At 44.1% G+C, this 22,150-nt stretch overlaps 1 protein-coding gene across 2 annotated transcripts in view; it reads left to right on the top strand.

Moving 5' to 3' along the window:
* Window positions 1–4,594: 4,594 nt before the first annotated feature.
* BOD1L1 (biorientation of chromosomes in cell division 1 like 1) overlaps window positions 4,595–22,150 on the top strand; it is a 41,084-nt gene continuing 23,528 nt past the window's right edge. For both annotated transcript variants that reach the window (XM_083158300.1, XM_083158295.1), the window contains exons 1-8: window positions 4,595–4,809; window positions 9,902–10,026; window positions 15,310–15,500; window positions 16,697–17,323; window positions 18,645–18,794; window positions 20,394–20,557; window positions 20,863–20,977; window positions 21,625–21,757. In XM_083158300.1, coding sequence (XP_083014426.1) covers window positions 4,693–4,809; window positions 9,902–10,026; window positions 15,310–15,500; window positions 16,697–17,323; window positions 18,645–18,794; window positions 20,394–20,557; window positions 20,863–20,977; window positions 21,625–21,757 — 1,622 coding nt within the window. In that variant the 5' untranslated portion in view covers window positions 4,595–4,692. The remainder of the gene's footprint in view (window positions 4,810–9,901; window positions 10,027–15,309; window positions 15,501–16,696; window positions 17,324–18,644; window positions 18,795–20,393; window positions 20,558–20,862; window positions 20,978–21,624; window positions 21,758–22,150) is intronic.

Genomic DNA, 22,150 nt, shown 5'->3' with positions numbered 1-22,150 from the left:
GATTTGAACAGCCAATCACAGCGATCGCCGACCGGGGGGGGCACCCCTGCCCCCCCTGGGCGGCGAGGGGGGATGTCTGCTGTCAGGGACAGCAGACATCTCGTAACTGTCACCGCGTCTATAGACGCAGTGACAGTTAGAAGCCATGACGTACATGTACGTCAAATGTCGGGAAGTACTTCCCGACCATGACGTACATGTACGTCAAATGTCGGGAAGGGGTTAAAAGAAAAAATGGAAGAACTCTCACAATCTCTCACTTTTTGATTCTCACACCCAGGGTGAAATTTAATAGGATGAGAGATTCACAAAGTGAGAGATTTGGTAAGAAATCTCCAGGTTTTTTTTTAAAGCGGCAATCATTTACACTGCAAAATCAAACTGGTTTTGTAGTGTAAATGATTGCCGGTTTAAAAAACCCTGGAGATTTCTTACCAAATCTCTCACTTTCTGGATCTCTCATCCTACTAAATTTCACCCCTAATTACATTCCCTCCCTTGTCATCAGGTAGTGAAAATCCGCAGAAACAGGTAGGATAGGAGGAGTCAGCCAGCTGTCTTGATTCTTGAGGGGCCAACCTGATATTGGGAGACTGCCCTGCTTGGTAAGACAATTTGTCATCACTGTAAGAACAGTTGAGAGGTACTGTATATATTGAACTTCACACTTCTCATGAAAGGCAAGCTGTGTGCACTATAGTCCACATTACCCATGTAAGAAATAAGAATAACTCAGGTGTTTTTCCTTTCTGCCTCTCTGGAGGCTGATCACACCCTTCTATGTGGCTTTCCACACACGCTTAACTTTTTGATGCCAGCCCTCAGTGTGTCCCCAATTTTGCAATATGCAGTGGCATAAGTTCGTCCCAGTTACCTGGAGGCAAGTGTTATGGATAGGATGTTTAGAATAAAGAAAGTGTAATGTCTATGGTCCTGCAATGAGGAGGAGACGGACACAGAAGTGATGTCGACGGCTTTCAATTAACTGATTCAAACTGACAGTGGAGGAGAGGTGCCCCCTTTGCCTCCCAGAGTTCTGCCTCTGGCAATATGCCAATGGGCCTTTCATGTTCAACTCATTCCACCAGTGGATTGGTAGTAAATCTATCATTTACTAAGTTGGAAATATATATATAGATTGACAGTCTGTTTAAAACCTTTAGACTAGGTTAAAATTATTTACAGGCTATTACTGGTTTCTGTGCAATCTTAACAATGATCACCGATGCATAGGATATTAGGAGTTTACAAAACAGGAGTGCATAAAAAAATAGCACTATGGTCAGTAACATAGCAATGAAGTTAAATCTAAATAAATACTGTGCCACATATTTGGGGAAAACTGAAATAGAAAACTGAGTTGGTTGACCGGAAGTTAAGTACTAGGACCAGGCAGTGGACAACACTGGTCATTCACCAATAAGAGTGCAGAAGAAGGATATTCTTAATCATGACCACCCTTTCCACCATACACTCCTCTGGATCCATTGATAAAACAAAATTTATACCCAAGAAAAATTTGTAGCTGCCAATAATCACACTAATCCAGAATAAGCCATACAAGATCCCTAATGGGGTCATTTCTATTTATTTATTTACAGTTTCTTATATAACGCAGCAGATTCCATTGCGCTTTACAATAGTAGACAGTGATAAAACAAACTGGGTAACAACAGACAGACTTGGAGGTAGGAGGGCCCTGCTGCAAGCTTACAATCTATAGGGATATAGGAGGGAAACACAAGGACAGGCACCAGTAATAGCATAGCAGTCCCACCAAGTTGCAAGTCCAGAAGGGAAGTTATATAATACATAAGTGCCTCAGAGGGTTATGCGTGTAGAACTTAAATATGATAGGCTTGCCTGAAGAGGTGAGTTTTCAGGGAACGCTTGAAAGTTTGGAGGCTAGTGGAGAGTCTTATTGTGTGTGGAAGGGCATTCCATAGGGTGGGAGAAGCCGATGAAAGTCCTGTAATAGTGAATGGGAGCTAGTGATCCGTGCAGAAGAGAGACGCAGATCATGTGCAGAGCGGAGTGGTCGAGATGGGAGATATTTTGTGATAAGTAGAGAGATATAGCTGGTGCAGTATGGTTAATAGCTTTATATGCAAGTAGAAGTGTTTTATATTGAATACGGTAATATACAGGCAACCAATGCAGGGACTGGCAGAGCGGATCAGCAGACAATGAGCGTCTTGCCAGGAAGATCAGCCTAGCAGCAGCATTTAAAATGGATTGTAGTGGTGAGAGTCTGTTCTTGGGAAGACCAGTTAGGAGACTATTGCAATAGTTAATGCGGGATATAATGAGTGCATGGATAAGAGATTTAGTAGTGTCTTGTGTGAGATAGGGTCGTATTTTGGATATGTTTTTTAGATGCATGTAACATAATTTGGAGACAGATTGAATGTGGGGAAGAAAGGACAGGTCAGAGTCGAGGATGACCCCTAAGCAACGAGCTTGTGGGGTAGGGTGGATTGTCGAGTTGTCAACAGCGATAGAGATGTCAGGATGGTAACTGTTCTTAGTTGGCGGGAATATAAGTAATTCCGTTTTGGAAATATTAAGTTTTTGAGTTGGCGAGAAGACATCCAAGATGAGATGGCAGATAGACATTCAGAGACTATGTACCTTTTTGACAAAGATGGCCTTTCATAAGTCAAAATGCATTAGTACGAGTCTCCTGCATTTATGGTCTACTATCTATACCAACAGCCAGTGCCATTTATTTGCTGGGGCACTCACACATCTACTACAGAGCTTTGGGGTTCCAGATTGGCTTTCTGTGAACTTTCAGGACTCAGTTTACAGTTCCCATTGAATTTACCTCAGTGGCCACCTGCTTAGTGCTGGATCCAGTTGGGACTCTGCATTCTCATAGCCCGAAACTGCCCTGGTATTGTGGAGACATAGATGTGGAACTTGGGTACAGTATCTGTACCTATTGGGCTGCTTTATTCATGCATCATTTGAACATTATCCTGGATTGCTTTGCTTATGTGGGACTCTTTGATCCTATATTAATAGGATTATTGTCCTCATCCTCTGAACACACATGTGAATGCTCAGCATTACTGATTTTTTTTTTCCATGTATTATCATATATGGAGTTTATAGGATATAATTCTGTATTTTTACTGTTGTATTATCATGTTCATTGCTTATCTCTTCAATTGATATTTGCTTTATGGTATTCATATTGGATTTATACAATATATTTTAAGCTAATTTATTTGTTAAAGCGTGTCTTGGTGATTTAAGCGATTTTCTGCCTTACTTAATGACTACAAGTGCATTTGAACAGTTTCTTTTTTTTTTTTTTTTTTTTCATGTTTTAAGTAGAGATGTGCAAGTTCTGATTTAAGCCCCCCATACACGGTCCGTTAATCGGATCCGTTGTGTGCTTAAACAGCACACATCAGATCGGATCGCATCCCTAGTGCATGCAGTGTGCTCCTTTACTCTGATTAACTCTGATTTCACAGCAGGATCTTATTGGCTATCCCAAATCACATGACCATTAATGACAGTTGATAGCCAATAAGATCCTGCTTTGAAATCAGAGTAAATCAGAGCCTGCACCATACCAGGCTTGCCTACCCTCCCGGAATGGCTGGGAGCCTCCCGGAAATCGGGTCCTTCTCCCGGCCCCCCCGGGAAGGTGGGCAAGTCTCCCGCTTTCTGAACATAGCCCCCACTCCCCCCTTGCCCACTGGTGTAATTACCTGAAATCGTGGGTCTGCGGAGAGGGGGCGGGGCTAAAATGACGCGATCGTGGCATTTAAGCCCCGCCCCCTCTCTGCGGCCCGCGAATCAGAGTTTTCTGGCATGGGGTCAGAGGGGCCAAGTGATGTCAGACATGCTCCCGCCCCCTGACGTGTTGCCTCTCCGGGCTTCTCCCGGAGAGGTGAAATTAAAAGTAGGCAAGTATGCCATACTTGCCTACCTGACCCTCTCCATACGGGAGAAAATGCTCTGTTTCTGGACTTCCCTGGTAATGTATGATTGCCATCACCGGTGGGGAGCTAGGTAAAGGTATTTCAGCACAGGTGATGCAATCATACTATGATTGCCATACCTTGTGCTGAAATACCTTTACCTAGCTCCCCACAGGTGATGGCAATCATACATTACCAGGGAAGTCCAAATACAGAGCATTTTCTCCCGTATGGAGAGGGTCAGGTAGGCAAGTATGGCCTTTTTAGTGAGTTTACATAATATATCATTGTTGTATACACTGTACAGTTATATTAGGCATCTGCACCGGCCACTTTTCGTGTTTTGTGTTTTTGGTCTGGCTCTCCGGCTGTGTTTTACATATGGATCTGTTTTGAAACACCACCCTTCCCTGTTTTGGGCTTTGGATCTGGTGCTCCTAGCTATTATTAACCTCAATAACATACATATATTTATAATTTTTTTTTTATATGCACCAGTTGAATCCTTGCACCAGTAGTTCCATCCACCTCAGACGTTTGTTTCTCCCGTGTCTTCCTGCGCGCCTGTCTGCTATTACACGGCTCTGCCAGCAGAGGGCGCGACTCACATACACATGCTCGTAGCTCCCTGCCGGCCGCTCTGTCTCCGTGTACGGAACTCTCCCACAATCCCTCGGCGCTTCCGGGTCAGGAGTCGTGTGCAGCGGTCTGGTTTGTTTTGGGTGATGGTCGGAGCAGCTTTTCCCTGGATGCCATGGCCAACCTGCCGCCCGGGGACCCCAAGCTGGTGTCCCTTATCGTCAGCCACCTGAAGAGCCAGGGACTATTCGACCAGTTCAGAAAAGACTGCCTTGCTGATGTAGACACTAAGGTGATGGTGGGGATCCGAGTGGGGAAGGCACAGAATGTGTGTGTCTGAGGAGATCTGGTTGAGGCAATGGCAGGGATAGTATAGGGGAGGGGAGAGTCTGGCTGAGGCGATGGCAGGAATAGTATAGGGGAGGGAGAGTCTGGCTGAGGCGATGGCAGGGATAGTGTAGGGGAGGGGGAGTCTGGCTGAGGCGATGGCAGGGATAGTGTAGGGGAGGGGGAGTCTGGCTGAGACTATGGCAGGGATAGTGTAGGGGAGGGGGAGTCTGGCTTAGACTATGGCAGAGATAGTATAGGGGAGGGGGGTGTCTGGCTGAGGGTATGGGAGGGGGCAGGGTAGTGTGGGGCAGTGGTTCTAAACCTTGGTTCTTAAGTACCCCCAACAGTGCATGGTTTCCAGGTCACATGGATGGTGCACAAGTGCAGTAATTATTCACTAACACATTTTTAAAAGATTACAGGTGGAGCTAATTATTTCACCCGTGATTCTTTCTGGAGACCTGAAAAACATGAACTGTTGGTGGTACTTTAGGACCAAGGTTGAGAACCACTTGAGTCTGACTGAGGATATAGCAGGGGAAAAGGATAGTATAGTGCAGGAGGGTCTGGCTTAGGTGAGGCAAAGTGCGGTAAGGATGAGTGGTCTGTCCCCTGTGTTTTTGTTGCATGTCTTGCTACTGTGAAAGCTCTTTATAACTAGGTAAATTATCTTGGTGCCTTGGTTTAGTGATGTCTGGCTGGAGAGGGTGCAGGTTTGTACACACTTCAGTATCATATTTTGACATGTGCATCTGTGTGCTTACCACTTTAACAGATTTCTGAGAATACATGTTTTTCCCCAGATCTATCAATCCTATATTAAGTCTGCTATTACTTACTAGCTGGGCACACACTATCTAACGATATGCACAATAACATGAATGACATTATCATGCATATAGTCTAGTGTGCACCCACTGTATCATTAATCCATAGGACCATTGCCCTTTTTCCAGCATTTGGGAGCAATTGGTTGAGTGTCATTTGCTCAAATACAGTGTCAGATATTTGTTTCCACTTTCCAGTGTTTGGGAGCAAATGATTGAATTTCATATGCTTTCATTTACTACCAGATTTTTGTTCCCACCAGACAGATTGGCCAGAAATCTCTAGGTGTGTGTACCTTGCTTTAGGGTTCCTTGAGGACCGCATTTGGGAACCATAAACGTAGAGTAATTTGTAGGACTTTAAGCATGATGTGGAGTGCTGAAATGAATTTAATGTGGTTTAAACTTACTGCAAGGCACTTATACCGCGTGAAAGTGATTGATTTTTGGTACTGTGGGGTAGAGTTAGTTAGCTCGGTGAAATGTTTGGTTTTTTTTAATCACGGGCCAATCAGCCTACCTGTCATTTTTCAAACCAAGCCTGTAACTTCACAGTTAGGAGCTGATTGGCCGGTGATAAAAACCAGACACTTTATCACTTCACAGAGCTTAATAAATCTGCCCCTCGGTTCCAAATCTGGGGTCTGACCATTGAACTCGGTAAAAGCTATGAGTACGGGATACGGTCGTTTTATCGAATGACATTAGGTCGAATGTCATTTGGTCGACCCCACTAGGTCGAATGTGTAAAAAGGTCGACATGGGTTTATGTCGAACTTCCGACTATGTCGACTGGGGATAGGTCGAATTGCTCTTTTTGGGGTTTTTTTGGTGCCGACATGTGCCGACAGGCGGTGGTTCATGCCCTACCATCCACTAGGGCGTGGAGGAGGTTATTAAAGCTGTGGCGAGCGAAGCGAGCCACCGTGCCCGAAGCATAGCGAGCATCCGATTCACTATGTCAACAGTGTCCATGTCGACACTGTTGACATTTCGGCCAAAAAAAACCCAAAAAGAGCAATTCGACCTAACCCCAGTCGACCTAATGGCAGTCGACATAGTCGGAAGTTCGACATAAACCCATGTCGACCTTTTTACACATTCGACCTAGTGGGGTCGACCAAATGACATTCGACCTAATGTCATTCGATAAAACGAACCGTATCCATGAGTACACCTGTTTGAAAGTTTAATTTCTGACAACTAATTTGTTAAGTTCAGCTGATGAACTCTGAACTTTAATGTATAACTATAAATGGGCAGGCCTGTCTCAAATGCTTCTTTAATATCCAAATTGTAACACAGCTGCAAATCCTCCAATCAGTGAATAGAAGTATTGCTGGCCATACACGCTGCGATACGGGCGTGCTTAACTAGCACGAATCGCATTGCATTGCCTGTGCATGCCTTGTGCATGCAATGCGATGCAATGTGATAAAAACTAAGTACAAAAAGTATGTGCAAGCACATACTTTCTGTACTGTGCGATGAGGTGCCACGGGAGCGCGCACCTCAAAGCACATAACGCGCAGCCCGCATCGCAGCGTGTATGGGCTGCTTAACCTCTTCCAAACATATTCATTACTGGGCACCTGGGTAATAAGCTGACAAGTTTTTTTACTTATGGGAAAATGGGGTGGAATGAGAAAGGGACCACTGTTATATAAACTAGCATTTGTCTGTGGCTTAACTCATATGGATGTCTTCTACAAAATGCATCCAGTACATTTATCGGTACTTGTTTCCTAGCACGGCCACAACGATCATAATCGCGGTCATCGGGGGTAAAATCGGGGCCATCGCGGGCATCGCATGCGCAAAGAAATCAGGTGCGATGGGCCAGACGCGATGCCCGCGATTTCCCCATAGAGAACAATGTTAAATGCCTCAATTTACCCGCGATGACCACGATTTCACATAAGAAACAATGGGAAATGGCTCAATTTACCCAAATTATCATAGGAACAATGGTAAATGGGCCAAAAACACCCCTGAACATTGAAATGTCCCCCCAAAAGTAGTTTACGGCACCACGTGATCAACGTGAACCCGAAGCGTGGCGAGCCCGCGAGGGGCGGCGGTACGCGTCCTCCGACCTTTTCATACCCCTACTATCCACTAGGGCGTGGAGTGAGAATAGAATAGTGTGGCGAGCGCAGCGAGCCACCGAGCCCGAAGCATGGCGAGCGCACGTGGATACCTGTGAAGCCCGCGAAGGGACGCGTTTACCTGTGAAGGTATCCGCGTCCCCTCGCGGGGCTCGCCACGCTTCGGGCTCGGTGGCTTGCTGCGCTCGCCACACTATTCTATTCTCACTCCACGCCCTAGTGGATAGTGGGGGTATGAAAAGGTCGGAGGACGCGTACCGCCGCCCCTCGCGGACTCGCTGCGCTCGCCACGCTTCGGGTTCACGTTCATCGCGGGGTGGCGTGAACTACTTTTGGGGGGACATTTCACTGGTCAGGGGGGTTTTTTGGGCTTTCTGGCCCATTTACCATTCTTCCCTATGATGATTTGGGTAAATTGACCCATTTAACATTGTTTCCTATGGGAAATCGGAGTCATCGCGGGTAAATTGAGGCATTTAACATTGTTCCCTATGGGGAAATCGCGGGTGGACCATTTAAGCATTTTTAGCCGCACACGACGCGACGCGACCGACCCGATTTTTCAATGCATTTCAATGGAAAAATCGGGGGCGTCGGTCGCGTCGCAGGCCACTAAAATTACCCCCGATGGCCAAGATTTGTGGCCGTGCTAGGAAACAAGTACCCATTTATCTTAATGCCGGAATAAACAAACAAAAATTAAAAATTTATTATATGTGACGGTACAAGATACTTGCCTACCTAACCCTCTCCATGAGGGAGAAAATGCTCTATTCCTGGCCTTACCTGGTAATGTATGATTGCTATCACCTGTGGGGAGCTAATTTAATTGATAAGAAAGGTGTTTCACCACAGGTGATGGCAATCATACATTACCAGGGAAGTCCAGGAACAGAGCATTTTCTACCTCATGGAGAGGGTCAGGTAGGCAAGTAAGTATACAGTGCAATGTACAATGCCATACTGCATAAATGAATACTTGTGCAGTACTGCTGACCAGTAAATATCATATGTGACCCACGGGAGTGACTGTGTGATGTACATTCGTCAGCGTAGCATCTTACATTGTTATGTTACCCATGCAATGCGGCTGACCAGTATTTATCGCATGCGACCCGCTGCAGCATGCAATCAAGCATACATTTCACACTAGTGTTCATTCGAGCACTTTCGCTCTTTCTAACCCATGCAGTTCCTCTTCCCTTCCAAAGGGTCGACCACTGTTGGACGGCACAAACAAAAGTTTTACATAGGAAACTGGGCGACGTGAGTTTTTTTTTTTTTTAACAGAATTGTTCTTACTTTATTATCCCCATGGGCATAGAAGGACAATGTAATAGTGTGCCGAGCACAGCAAAGCCCCATGCCCTAGGCATGGTGAGTGCAGTGGTACGCTTATATAATTCCCGTGTGTCGGCAGTCACACCAAAAAAACTAAAAAACCCATCTTGACCTTTTCCATGTGTCGACCTAATGTGTGTTGACCAATAGTGGTCGGCCTATTGACTGTCAAACTAGACACTTGACCGTATGATAATCACCTGTTATTGGTTTTGTAATTCCTTATAACCCTTGATTTAAAGGCTTGCTGATATTTTGACATACAGGTATCTTTCATTGATTGTATTAATTTAACTAAAGCTGGCCATACATCTACAGATTGATTGTCAGATCTGGCTGGTTGGAGCAAAAACCTGGTAGTATCCAACAGACATTTTTTTTCCGTTTTCTAGCATTTCAAAGCAATTGGTCAACTGTCATTTACGCTCATCCGTTACCATTTTTTTCCCTACCAGTCAGATTGGACAATAAATCTGTAGATGTATTGTAGGCCAGCTTTACTATAGTGATTTAAGGTTAATGTGCAGCCCCCAAGGTTATGCTGGGTACACACCAAAACAATTTGTATTAGATGCAAATCGTGCAATCCGATTTGCATATGATCCGATCCCATCTGTATTCAGATGAATGGATCTTATACAGATCCTACTTGCAGCAGATTGGATCCAGATTGATGGGATTGTGCCCAAATCGTTTTGGTGTGTGCCCAGTGCGTCTCCCTAAATGTGTCCGGTCACGGCATTACAAACTGATCCATGTGTGTCTTTGTCCTTTACAGCCTGCATACCAAAATCTGAGACAACGGGTGGACAATTTTGTATCCAATCACTTGGCGAGCCACACGTGGAGCCCTCATCTGAACAAGAATCAGCTGAGGAATAACATCCGACAGCAGGTGCTCAAGTAAGTTGGGTCTTCTCCTCCTGCTGGAAAAGCTTCAGCTCAACACATTTTTGGACAGTATTTACAATTGCAATTCCACAAAGCTGTTTTATTTGCAAGGTTATATCTGAACCATGTTTCAGAAGTGTCCCATTTTTTTTTGCTCGCAGTCTTATACAATTTCCAGATGCTAAAATATATACAGGAGCGTGGTTTTATCATGGATGATATTTCAGATATAACTTGCATTAGCTCAAAATGTACTTATTATAAACTACTGTGTAAGAATGATCATGTTATACGTGGAAAATGACAATGTCGGGGTTCTCTGAATGTGTGAGGCAATAAAATAGTGTTCCCGCTAGGCTGTTTTAGCGGGGCGCTGCGCCCTGCCCGATTTTTAAACGGCAAAATGCGCCCTGCCCCTCTCGCAGCGCCCCGCTAAAACAGCCTCACGGGGAAGCCCAGCGTCGCCGTAGACGGCGATGCCCGGCGCTTCCCCGGCAGCATAGTCAGTAGCTTCGGAGGGGCCGGTCCCACCCCCTTTGACGATGACGGCGGCCCGGGCACGCCCATTTTGACGACGATGCCGGCGGCCCGGGCACGCCCCTTTGACGCCGGCGGCCCGGGCACGGCCCCAGCTGTGGCCCGGTCCGCCCCCCGGCGCCCTGCCCGGTCTCCATCCTAGAATGAACACTAATAAAAGATTAGTCTTTATAAAATGAGCAACCAAAATGTGATGTCTTCTGAAGCACATAGAAACATAGAAACATAGAATTTGACGGCAGATAAGAACCATTTGGCCCATCTAGTCTGCCCCTTTTTTACCCTTCAGGTAAACTCAACCCTTTTTAATCCTTATTTCTTTGTAAGGATATTCATATGCCTATCCCAAGCATGTTTAAATTGTTCTACTGTCTTAGCCTCTACCACCTCTGATGGGAGGCTATTCCACTTATCCACTACCCTTTCTGTGAAGTAATTCTTTCTAACATTTCCCCTGAACCTACCTCCCTCCAGTTTCAGTGCATGTCCTCGTGTTTTATTACTTGTTTTCCTTTGAAGAAAATTTCCCACCTGTACTATGTTAAAACCCTTGATATATTTGAAGATTTCTATCATGTCCCCCCTTTCCCTTCTCTGCTCCAAACTATACATGTTAAGATCTTTTAGTCTATCCAGGTAAGTTTTGTGATGTAGGCCATGAACCATTTTAGTTGCCCTTCTTTGTACACTCTCCAATGTATTTATATCCTTCTGAAGATATGGCCTCCAGAACTGGACACAGTATTCCAGATGAGGTCGTACCAATGACCTATAAAGTGGCATTATTACGTCTTTTTTTCTGCTACTGATTCCTCTCCCTATGCAACCAAGCATCTGACTAGCCTTCCTCATTGCTTTGTTACATTGCCTCCCTGCCTTTAAGTCACTTGAAATAGTGACTCCTAGATCTCTTTCCTCCTCAGTAGTTTCCATTATAGTACCCTTGATACTATATTGAGCCTTTGGGTTTTTGAGTCCCAAGTGCATAATTTTGCATTTTTTAGCATTAAACTGTAGTTGCCATTCTCTTGACCAATTCTCAAGTTTACTTAGATCATCAGTCATTTGATTTACCCCTCCTGGTGTGTCTACTCTGTTGCATATCTTTGTATCATCTGCAAAAAGGCATACTTTCCCTTCAATACCATTTGCAATGTCACTGACAAAGATATTAAAGAGCACTGGTCCAAGTACAGATCCCTGGGGTACTCCACTGGTAACATGTCCCTCCATAGAATGCACTCCATTTACGACAACTGTCTGTTTCCTATCCTGCAACCAGGTTCTTATCCATTTAATTGTTTTATAATCCAATCCCACACTTTCAAGTTTATTTAGCAGCCTGCGATGTGGGACAGTGTCAAATGCCTTACTAAAGTCTAGATATGCCACATCTACAGCCCCCCCTTCATCTAGTATTTTGGTCACGGAGTCAAAAAAGTCAATGAGACTTGTTTGGCATGATCTCCCTGCAGTAAAACCATGCTGTTTTGGATCCTGTAAGTTGTTTAATTTAAGATATTCCACTATTCTTTCTTTTAATAGTGTTTCCATTATTTTCCCTACTACTGATGTAAGGCTCACTGGTCTGTAGTTACTTGCTTCTTCTTTGCTTCCGCTTTTGTGCAGTGGAACTACATTTGCTTTTCTCCAGTCCTCTGGAACTGCACCTGTATCTAGTGACTGGTTGAATAAATCTGTTAATGGCGCTACCAACACATCTTTTAGTTCTTTTAGTATCCTTGGATGCACTCCGTCTGGCCCCATTGATTTATCCACTTTCAGTCTTGAAAGTTCTGTTAGGACTTTCTCCCTAGTAAATGTACCTCCATCTACCTTATTTTTATAAATGTCCTTGCAACTTAACTGTGGTCCCTTCCCTTCTCCTTCTATAGTGAATACAGAGCAAAAGTAATTATTTAGCTGATCTGCAATTGCCTTGTCTCCCTCCACCAAATTCTCAGTGTCTGTCCACAGTCTTATTATTCCTCCATTTGATTTTCTCCTTTCATTTATATACTTAAAAAAAGTTTTGTTTCCTTTATCTACCGACTGAGCCATTTTCTCCTCAGCTTGTGCCTTGGCACGCCTGATCACTTTCTTAGCCTCTTTGCGTCTGGCAAGATACACTTCTTTGTCATTATTATTTTGAGTCTGCTTGTATGTCCTAAAGGCCATCTTTTTTGCTTTTACACTAGTTGATACCTCTTTTGTAAACCACACTGGCTTCCTTTTCCTGGTACTTTTCTTAACCCTTTTGATACAAAGGTCCGTTGCGTTTAGTATTGCACTTTTTAATTTTCTCCACCTCTCCTGCACTCCTTTCAAGTTCGTCCAATCCGCTAATGAGTCGCTTAAACATCTCCCCATTTTTGCAAAGTCAGCCTTCCTAAAATCCAACACCTTAGTTTTTGTGTGACTGGAGTTGGACCCTGACTTGATACTAAACCATACTGCTTGATGATCACTGGATCCCAGGTTCTCACCCACATATATGTCTGATATCCTGTCACCATTTGTGAGTATTAAATCTAATATTGAGTCTTTGCGAGTAGGCTCCCTCACCAATTGCTTGAGAGAGGCTCCCTGTAGGGAATTTAGAAATTTGCCACTTGTAGATGATCTTGCAAAAGACTCCTCCCAATTCACATCAGGTAGATTAAAGTCTCCCATGATTATGACTTCTCCCTTTAAAGCCATTTTAGTGACATCAAGCAATAGGCTCCTGTCCAAATCCTGCCCCTGGCCTGGTGGCCTATAGATGACCCCAGTACGAATAATGTCCTTCTCCCCCATTTCTATGGTCACCCAAAGGGCCTCAGTTTTTTCTTCAATATTTTGTATTAAAGTAGCATTTATGTTTTTCTTTACATACATTGCTACCCCTCCTCCGATTCTTCCCATTCTGTCCTTCCTAAATAAATTGTATCCTGGTATAGCTACGTCCCAGCCATGGTTCTCATTCCACCATGTCTCTGTGATAGCCACAATGTCTAGGTCATCCCTTGTCATTATTGCTATTAGATCAGGAATTTTGTCTCCTAGGCTTCTAGCATTTGCACACATAGTTTTAAACATTTTGCCTGTGCATCTGTTATTCCTAGCCATGTTCATACAGTACAAAATCGAAATCTAAAGTTGAAATTACCTGTTTGATGATGTTGTTCAATGTCTGTTTTTATTTTTTTTTTACTGTTCAGAAAAGCTGCAGGTCACTAATTCTAAGAATATAGTGAGTCTGTTCAGGTCAGGTTTCACCTGAACACTAATGGCCAAATGGTCAAAGGAGATAATTTGCACTGTGTTTGAGTAGACATCAGGCAGAATGCAACACTAAACTATGCTTCACTGAACAACTTCACCAAACAAGTAATAACAATTACAAACAATTCATTAAATCAGAACTTTTCAAATCATACAAGAGTTTGCATAACACAGAAATAAAGAGAGCATATTGGAGATGAATTACATACTCTTGAGGTATCAATGCAGTCCATGTGTGTTTTTGTTGATTTGTAGTAGTTTGCCTTCAGTTTTCCTTCGGTGTAACGCAGGTATAACGCTTGTAGTTATGACTCTGTTTTCCCACTTTAAAACGGTCCACTTCAATACAGGGCCACAGCTAAACTATGGCCACAGCCTATCCGGCCACAGCCTTATGCAATGAGAACTAATATACTCTAACAATGCCTTCTTCCCAATTTCCAATAATTGGAAGAATCTACACCCTCAGTCCCCACCCCCTGCTATACAGAGCAATAAAAGTGGCTTACAAAAACAGTTCTGGCATTCCAGGATACTATATCTCTTTTAGAATAAAAAATACATGCCTCACTACACACAGGCAAGGTACTGTTGTTATTTACACAGATCAGATATTTGGTTGAATTTACCTATAAGACAATCAGGTATATTTACCAAGATAATGGAGATGGGATGTTGCTATGGGCAACCAATCAGAATCTACTTATTTATTTAGCACCTTCTATAATGCTGCTTTCAGACCAGGTATTTAAAACTGTTTTTGAAACGGGTCAGAGCAAGTTTTAACCCCTTTCACACCGCATGTAAATACCTGGTCTAAAGCAGGTTTGTGGTGTGAAAGCAACAGTGAAAAGCAGTAAAGCGGTAAACACCCATCACCTCACCATGTGCCCCCCTGCCTCTCCATCAGTTGCACACCCTGCGCTGCTGCTGCCGCCTGTGTCGGACTGTCTCTCGGCACCGTCTCTCCGAGCATAGTGAAAAGCGGTACACACAAAACCCCCCCCCAGAGGGGGAGGAGGCAGCGGGACATCCACATCGGGCTCTCGCTGCCCGCACTCCGCTGCTACCCCGCTCCGGAACCTGCAGGCTGACGGTGAGACAGGGCAGACAGCCGCCCATCCCTGCTCACCTCCTTGGCGCAGTCCGATACACCCTGCTGCTGCTGGGAGCTTCCCACTGCGCCGCCAGCAGTAGCAGCGGCCCCCGCTCTCACCCTGGGCGTGCGTGGGGGGGGGGGGGGGGGGAATACCATTTCAGACCCGTTCTAGACACCAAATAAAAGGGTCTGAAACGGTTGCAGTTGGGAAAATCTCATCTTTCCTCTGTTGTGGTTGCGTAACAAAACGTATGGGAACATAGTAGATGCTGCTAATATAAAAGTGTGGTATTCTAATACAGCTTGTTCAGTAATAATCTGTCACAGATTGTGCGGTCATCGTGTCTGATTCCAACTAATATCCATTCATACACTCACTGTCCTGTTCTCTCCAGGTCTGGAATGCTGGGGTCTGGTATTGACCGCATTATATCACAGGTTGTGGACCCAAAGATAAACCACACGTTTAGACCTCAAGTGGAAAAGGTTGTACAAGATTTCTTGGCCACGCTGAATAACAAGGAAGATGGAGTTGCCAATCCAGAACAAACTGAAGAAAAATTGGAGTCCTCTGTAGCCGTCACTGGTATACTTTCCCTGCTTATTTTTACTCTGTTCGGTTTTTGCCAGAGGTTTCTTCTGAAGCGTTGGTTCAATAGTACAACGCTGGCCTGCTTTGGGTATAATCGAAAGCTTTTGGGTTCCACTGGGTAGGATTTACACTAGTGATAGCATGTAAATGTGTAGGAGAATGGGGATACACTAATTATTGCATTTGACAAGTGGAGTCACTGGCATTTTACTTATACGAGTCTCAAAGCTATAAGGAAACATAGAATTTGATGGCCCGTCTGCTCTGCCCTAAACACATGTACCCTCGGATATCTACGCTCTAGGGCTAATTTATTTATTTTCTTGGTCAGGAGCCAATTTTTCCCACCGGTATATTTTGGGATTGTGAGGGAAAACCCACGCAAGAATATACAAACTCCACACAGATAAAGCTGTGGTGGGAATCCTACCAATGACCTCTATTTCAGCTGTATTGTATTGCAGTAATGCTTACATTACATGGTGACCCCGGGTGCAAGTGTGTGTGGGCATACACGCTCAATAAAGAGGGAATGGTCCTGCCGTCACTAATACTGGGGCCAAAATGGCCCCGCCGACTTCATTAACCCCTTCAGTGGTGGTGTTTTTGTTTTTTCGGGTTCGCTAGTCTGGGCACTGGAGCACAGTCTGGAAAATTCTTGTGACTTCCAGTGAAGGGGTTAATGGTGGCGTGCCAAGCACTTACAAAGGCGTTTGGCTTCCCCAAAGCTCTGTTTAATGTGTATAGATGCCATGCACACAGCATTTACTCTTGCAGCGACAACATTTTGCCGTAAAACGGCCTTATATGAAGACCTATTACACCATCCGTGCCACCCAAATTTGCATGTGCTCCAGACACATAATAGGCCACAACAAAAAAGTAATAACCATCTCTTTATTTTGGGATGAATTTAATGGTCTAACCCAGTGGTTCTCAAACTCGGTCCTCGGGACCCCACACAGTTCACGAATTCCAGGTCACCCAACAGGTGCACTCATTACTGACTGACACATTTTAATATATCCTCAGGTGTAGCTAATTAGTTCTCTTGATTCTGTGAGTGGTCCTGCAAAACTTGCACTGTGTGGGGTCCTGAGGACCGACTTTGAGAACATGTGCTTTAAACTTTCTTAATTTCCTAAAAAATTGTTGTGATTTAACGCTCCTTGTATACTTTTTCCCCCAAGGTTCTACATCTGCGGTTGGACCCAGCACCAGCGTAGCTAATGATGCAATGTCTATTTTGGAAACAATAAGCTCTTTGAATCAAGAAGCTACAACTGCCTGGGCTTTCACAGACAATGCTGTGAACCTAAAGAATCCTGACAAGGTGCCCAAGAAACTTCTTCCACAGCTGAATGCAGAAGTTGCTGGGGAGAAAGACCATGCACAAGACGAGGTACCGGAGAATGAAAAGCCAGTCTCGGAAATCCCAAATGAAAGTACCAAACCAGTTGTGAAGACAGAAGATATAAGTGATAATCCTCCTCCAGCTGAAGAACTTAAAATCCCGGTCAGCGAAGCAATAACCCCCGATCAAAACAAAGACACCGCCGCAAATGACAGCGACGAGCAGAAATCGAAGGCCGCCGAGAAAATAGAGAAGAAAATGGAGGTCAGCGAAAAACCCGAGCGGAAGGAAGAAAAGAAAGAAAACCGGGCAGAAAAAAGAAATGAACAGATCAAAAAGAGTGACGATGCCACAAGGCAGAAGGAAGAAAAGTCCACGAAGGAGAGAGAAGTTGAACCGGAACCCGTTAAACACACCGCTGAAAAGAGCAGTAAGCCGAAGCCTGCGGAAACTATAAAAGAAGGTAAGCGTGAGCAGGCGTCTCTATTCTTTACCTAAACATTCAGAAGGGATGCAGTTACAATCCCGGCGTTCAAAATCCCGACTGCCGATATCCCGACACTTTCTCCCTCTATGGGTGTCCACGGTCGGTGCTCGCTGCGGTCGGTGGAATCCCGACCGCCAGGATTTTGGCGGTCGGGATTTTGAATGCAGGGATTCCGACCGCCGGGATTTAGTACCACTCCCATTCAGAGTTATGTCACACAATCAGTGACACCAGGAGTGAGTCAGAATAAGTTTGTCTGTATCCATGATCCAGAACACTTTTGACAGTTGGTACTAGTGATTGTAGTGAATTTATCACCTGCAGTATTTATTAACAGTTTCTTATATAGCGCGCGCAGATTCCGCAGCACTTTACAGAGAATATTTTAACAGTCCCTGCCCCAGTGGAGCTTACAATCTATATTCCCTACCACATGTACATGTACACACAGACATTATAGGGTTAACTTTTGTTAACCTACCAGTATAATTTCGGATTGTGGGAGGAAACCGGAGTACCCAAAGGAAACCCACGCTAGTACGGGGAGAATATACAAACTCAACACAGTTAGTCATGGTGGGAATCAAACCCTTGACCTTAGTGCTGTGAGGCAGTAATGCTAACCATCACAACTTCTGTACTGCCCTGTATCACAACTATTCGATCATGAAATAGAGAAAACACTGGTGCTGATAACCAATGGGAATATTACAGTTTTAATATAAATTAAAACATATAAAACACATGAAAAACACCATGGATGGAGTGACCAAGCGACCATGGATGGAGTGAGTTGAACGTAACGCCATTGTAAAAAACAATGTAATGTGCCTATGTTGCCGCCAAGAGTGCAGAGATGTACAATTGTTAGCTTGAGCTGAAATTAGCTGCAATGTCCCCGAAGGATGTATTTACCACAGGAAGCCACTAGAGATGGTTATCCAGGGTGGAGTGCATAGTAGCACGGAATCCTCAATGTTGCGGTAGTGGTGGAAGCTGAAGCAGCATATTTGTTCTCCAATCCGGGAAGGGTGGTAGGCTGGTTCGGATGGTAGTCAGTGTAATTTGTACTCCAAACTGGCATGGGTGGTAGGCTGTTCTGGTAGTAGGTAGATATATGATATGGTAGTAGGTAGATATATGATAGTGTCCACAGGAACTGGTCATCAGCGCCACTTTTTGTTTTGATAGCAACTAAACGTATACCTTGGTATTTCTCTATTGGATCATGTATGTGTACATTCTTTTTAATCACACGTGCGATATCAAATCTAATGGGTATACTATTTTTATTTAGAAAGTTGCTCCATTGATTCTGATGCGGACGTTTATTCGGACGTGACGGTCAGCTCTGTCCATACCAGCGACTTATCCTCATTTGATGAAGAAAGTGAGGAAGACGATGCCGTGTCAGAGAGTACGGAGGAAGGTGAAATTACTTCTGATGGTAAATTTCAAGAGTCAATATTCAATATATGGTTTTGTTTGATCTTGTACTTCTTTCCTGTTGGGGTTAAGTACGTGTTTTGCAAATGTTCTAACTAGCACTAGCCCTGAGTGCATAAAAAGCGGAGTACCCTAAATATGCAGCTTGTACATTGAGGGCTTGCCGACCCCCAATTTGTGTACCATGTCTTTTCGCTTGGCTCTCTTCACTTGCCATGTTTCAGGCCAGTTCACGATTAATTAATAAATAAGGGCACCCCTGCAAGTACCCCAAGGCACCCCGCACAGTTTGGGAGCCACTGCCTCAGTAGGATGAAGTGTAGAGAGATAAATTAGAAGCCAAACCACTCACTTTTCAAACACAGCCCAGGAGCTGATTGTCTGACCGCTATGGGGGTGCGGGCCTCACTGAGTGGTGATGCCAAAATACCAACTTCTTATACAGTGATAGGTGCCAGTTGCTGCACTGTGATATTACGTGTCATGCTCCTGTGCATGTGCCATGCACTGCAACCAAACACACTCTGGGGGCACAAAACATGGTTCCCCTTTCCTCCCGCACATCACTTTATCTCTCTGCTCTTTAGCCCCTATATTCAATGCTGCTGCCCGGGTCATCTTCCTATCAAAACGTTCTACATCTGCATCCCTTCTCCTTCAAGTCCTACATTGGCTTCCCTTCCCCTTCAGAACCCAATTTTCAAGCTTCTCACACTCCCTTACATCATCCATTCCTCTCCCACTGAAGTCTCTGACCTCATCTCCCTTCAGTCTCCCCCACCCTCTTTGGTCCTCTAATGAATGCTACCTCTATTGCCAACTGATTACTTCATCCCATTCCTTGCTCCAAGATTTTGCCTGTGCTGCTCCCTACTTCTGGAACTCTCTCCCTATCAAACTCTCCACCACTCTACAAAACTAAAAAGAAAAAAAAAAAAACCCTGTTTAATCGCAATTAAAACTCATTACCCATTACAAACCGAGCACCTGTTTAGTATCTGTCGAGCAGAGCGAAACCGTGCAGGTATTCCGTCTTTCTGGATGTTCCGACATTCAGAATCCCGAATTAAATACTGCCCAAAGCCGACATTTGACGGGGTATTAATTAGTAGGAACATAAACGCTTACAAGACAAACATTGTTCTGAGTAATTGAGGCTGTGTTAGCAAATCAGAGGTGGGGGGGACTTTTGAAGGTTGATTGAAAAGTGCTAAAGCTCCTGATCTAGCAGTCTATGCCCAGGGTTCCAGTGTCTCCCATAGATCTTGGTTTAGAAGCTATCAGAGGAAACCTGCTCATAGAAATAACAAATGTTGTATACAAGGCTCTTTTGTCATAATCAAACTTAAAACAGCAGCACCAACAACTCTGCCATCTGTGCTGATATAAAGTAAAAGACAATACATTTTTCAGATTGCAGTGGTGTGTACCAAAGTAGAAGCAATATTACAGAAATAGGACATCAGCAGTCAGATGTGCTGCAGAGTAGAAATTGACATCGCACAGACCCTAAGTCTGTACGGGTGTGTTCTCCGGTACACACAAACAGCATGTTGCACTGCAGCCAATTCCTTACATGCATTCTCCTTCACCCCATCAGATGAGGACAAAGGAAACGCTGAGAGCAAAGCAAAGTCTGTTGAACCTACCGAAACAAAGACAAAGGGGACACGACAAGCCTATGTACACAAACCGTACCTATATTCTAAGTATTACAGCGATTCCGATGATGAACTGACGGTGGAACAACGCAGGCAGTCTGTGGTGAGTTTATCTTTTAGTCGCTTGGCTATTTTATGGATATGGGTTGTCTGTCATCACTGAACCACTAGCATGAAACCTGTATTGCCAGGATATAACTATTCTACATAGCGGCCTCTGATTCAGTGGACGTTGCCGAACCTGCCTCGCATCCGCGTGTTTCTTTCATATTGCATCCATATGTGTAGTATGGGTTTGATAAAAATGAAGGCTACCAGGCAAACGCTGACTCTGCAAGTTCCTAGGTGTACAATGTAATACAATATGTACTGCCCTCGTTGACAACCTTATTTAAAATATGCTTTCAGGCCAAAGAAAAGGAAGAGAGGCTTCTAAGGAGGCAATTGAAGAGAGAGCGGTTAGTGGAAAAGCGCAAGCAAAAAGCTGAGGAGAAATCCAAGGCTTTGAAAATGAAAAGTCAAGGTATGAACAGATCTTTGGGACGTCTTTGGATTATAATGTGTAACCTTTTTTCTGATTTTAAAACTTTAAAAGGAGTTATCTTCATGTAATATACTGCTTTGATGCTAGAAAAGTAATGACATGTTTGAACGGAAATATGCGCCATCATTTTATTGAAGAAACCTCCAGAGGGAAACTGGAGGCTTCTTTCTGAGCTGTGCTAAAGACCGTAGCTCTACTTTTTCTGGAGTCTCACTTATATATTTTTGGTTTAAAACAAGATGCATGTAGGGGGTGTTCATTATGGGAATCTGACTGTCGGTACGTTCCAACAGTCAGAATCCCATATTGATCTGACAGTCGGAATTCAATGTTCTGGCTGTCGAGTGTCCGTGGATCAGTGATAACGGCCGCGGACTGTCGAAAAAACGGCCTTGAATTCAACAATTTGTGGCCGTTTCCGACAAAACAAATCCGACTTAAACAGTTAGATCTGATGGCCTTCAATGCTGTTAACCTGTCAGGAAATAAAGGCATGTATTGAATACCCCCCTACATATTATAGTTCATTATTATTGCTGTCAATGATATATAGATATGTGGTTGGAAAACAGATAGAGATAGATATATATTTTTTATTTATTTTTTTACAATTTTTCATTACCTAGAAACAACAAGTACTGCGATGAAGACCCCCAAAGGGCAGAAGATAAAATCTAGCAGCATAAAGGAGGTGCTCAAAGAGCAAATGTTTTTAGAAAAAAAAGTTGCAATGAGCAAAAAAAGGAATAGAGACATAAGGTATGTTTATTTATTTATTTCACTAATATTGTGTTCTTTTAATCTGCCTTTTGAGTTTTATGGAGAAATTCCTTGAAATCTAATACCCCTTTTACGCCGACTCAAAATACGGGGTTATTTTCGGGTCGACCCAGGTTGGAACTAAGTGGAAGCAGCATCCTCAAAAAGTAATCTGGGTGCAGTGACCAGCAATTCAACCTGGGTTGGACATGGGTAGGACACGTGCTGAGAGGCAGTACAAACTGGTAACCCAGGTCAATCGACCCGTGACCTGTTTACAGCGAAGGGAGAGCCTATACCTCCAAACTGCATCGTCCTGTGGGCGGTGAGGAGGTTGGGGGGGGACATGGCACACATAATCTCCTCTGCGGTCTTCTCTCCTATGCAGATAGC

Source organism: Crinia signifera, chromosome 1, assembly GCF_055691185.1.
Source record: "Crinia signifera chromosome 1, ASM5569118v1, whole genome shotgun sequence".
Classification (NCBI taxonomy): domain Eukaryota; kingdom Metazoa; phylum Chordata; class Amphibia; order Anura; family Myobatrachidae; genus Crinia; species Crinia signifera.
The sequence above is the reverse complement of the archived record's forward strand: the minus strand, read 5'-3'. Positions and strand labels throughout refer to the sequence as shown.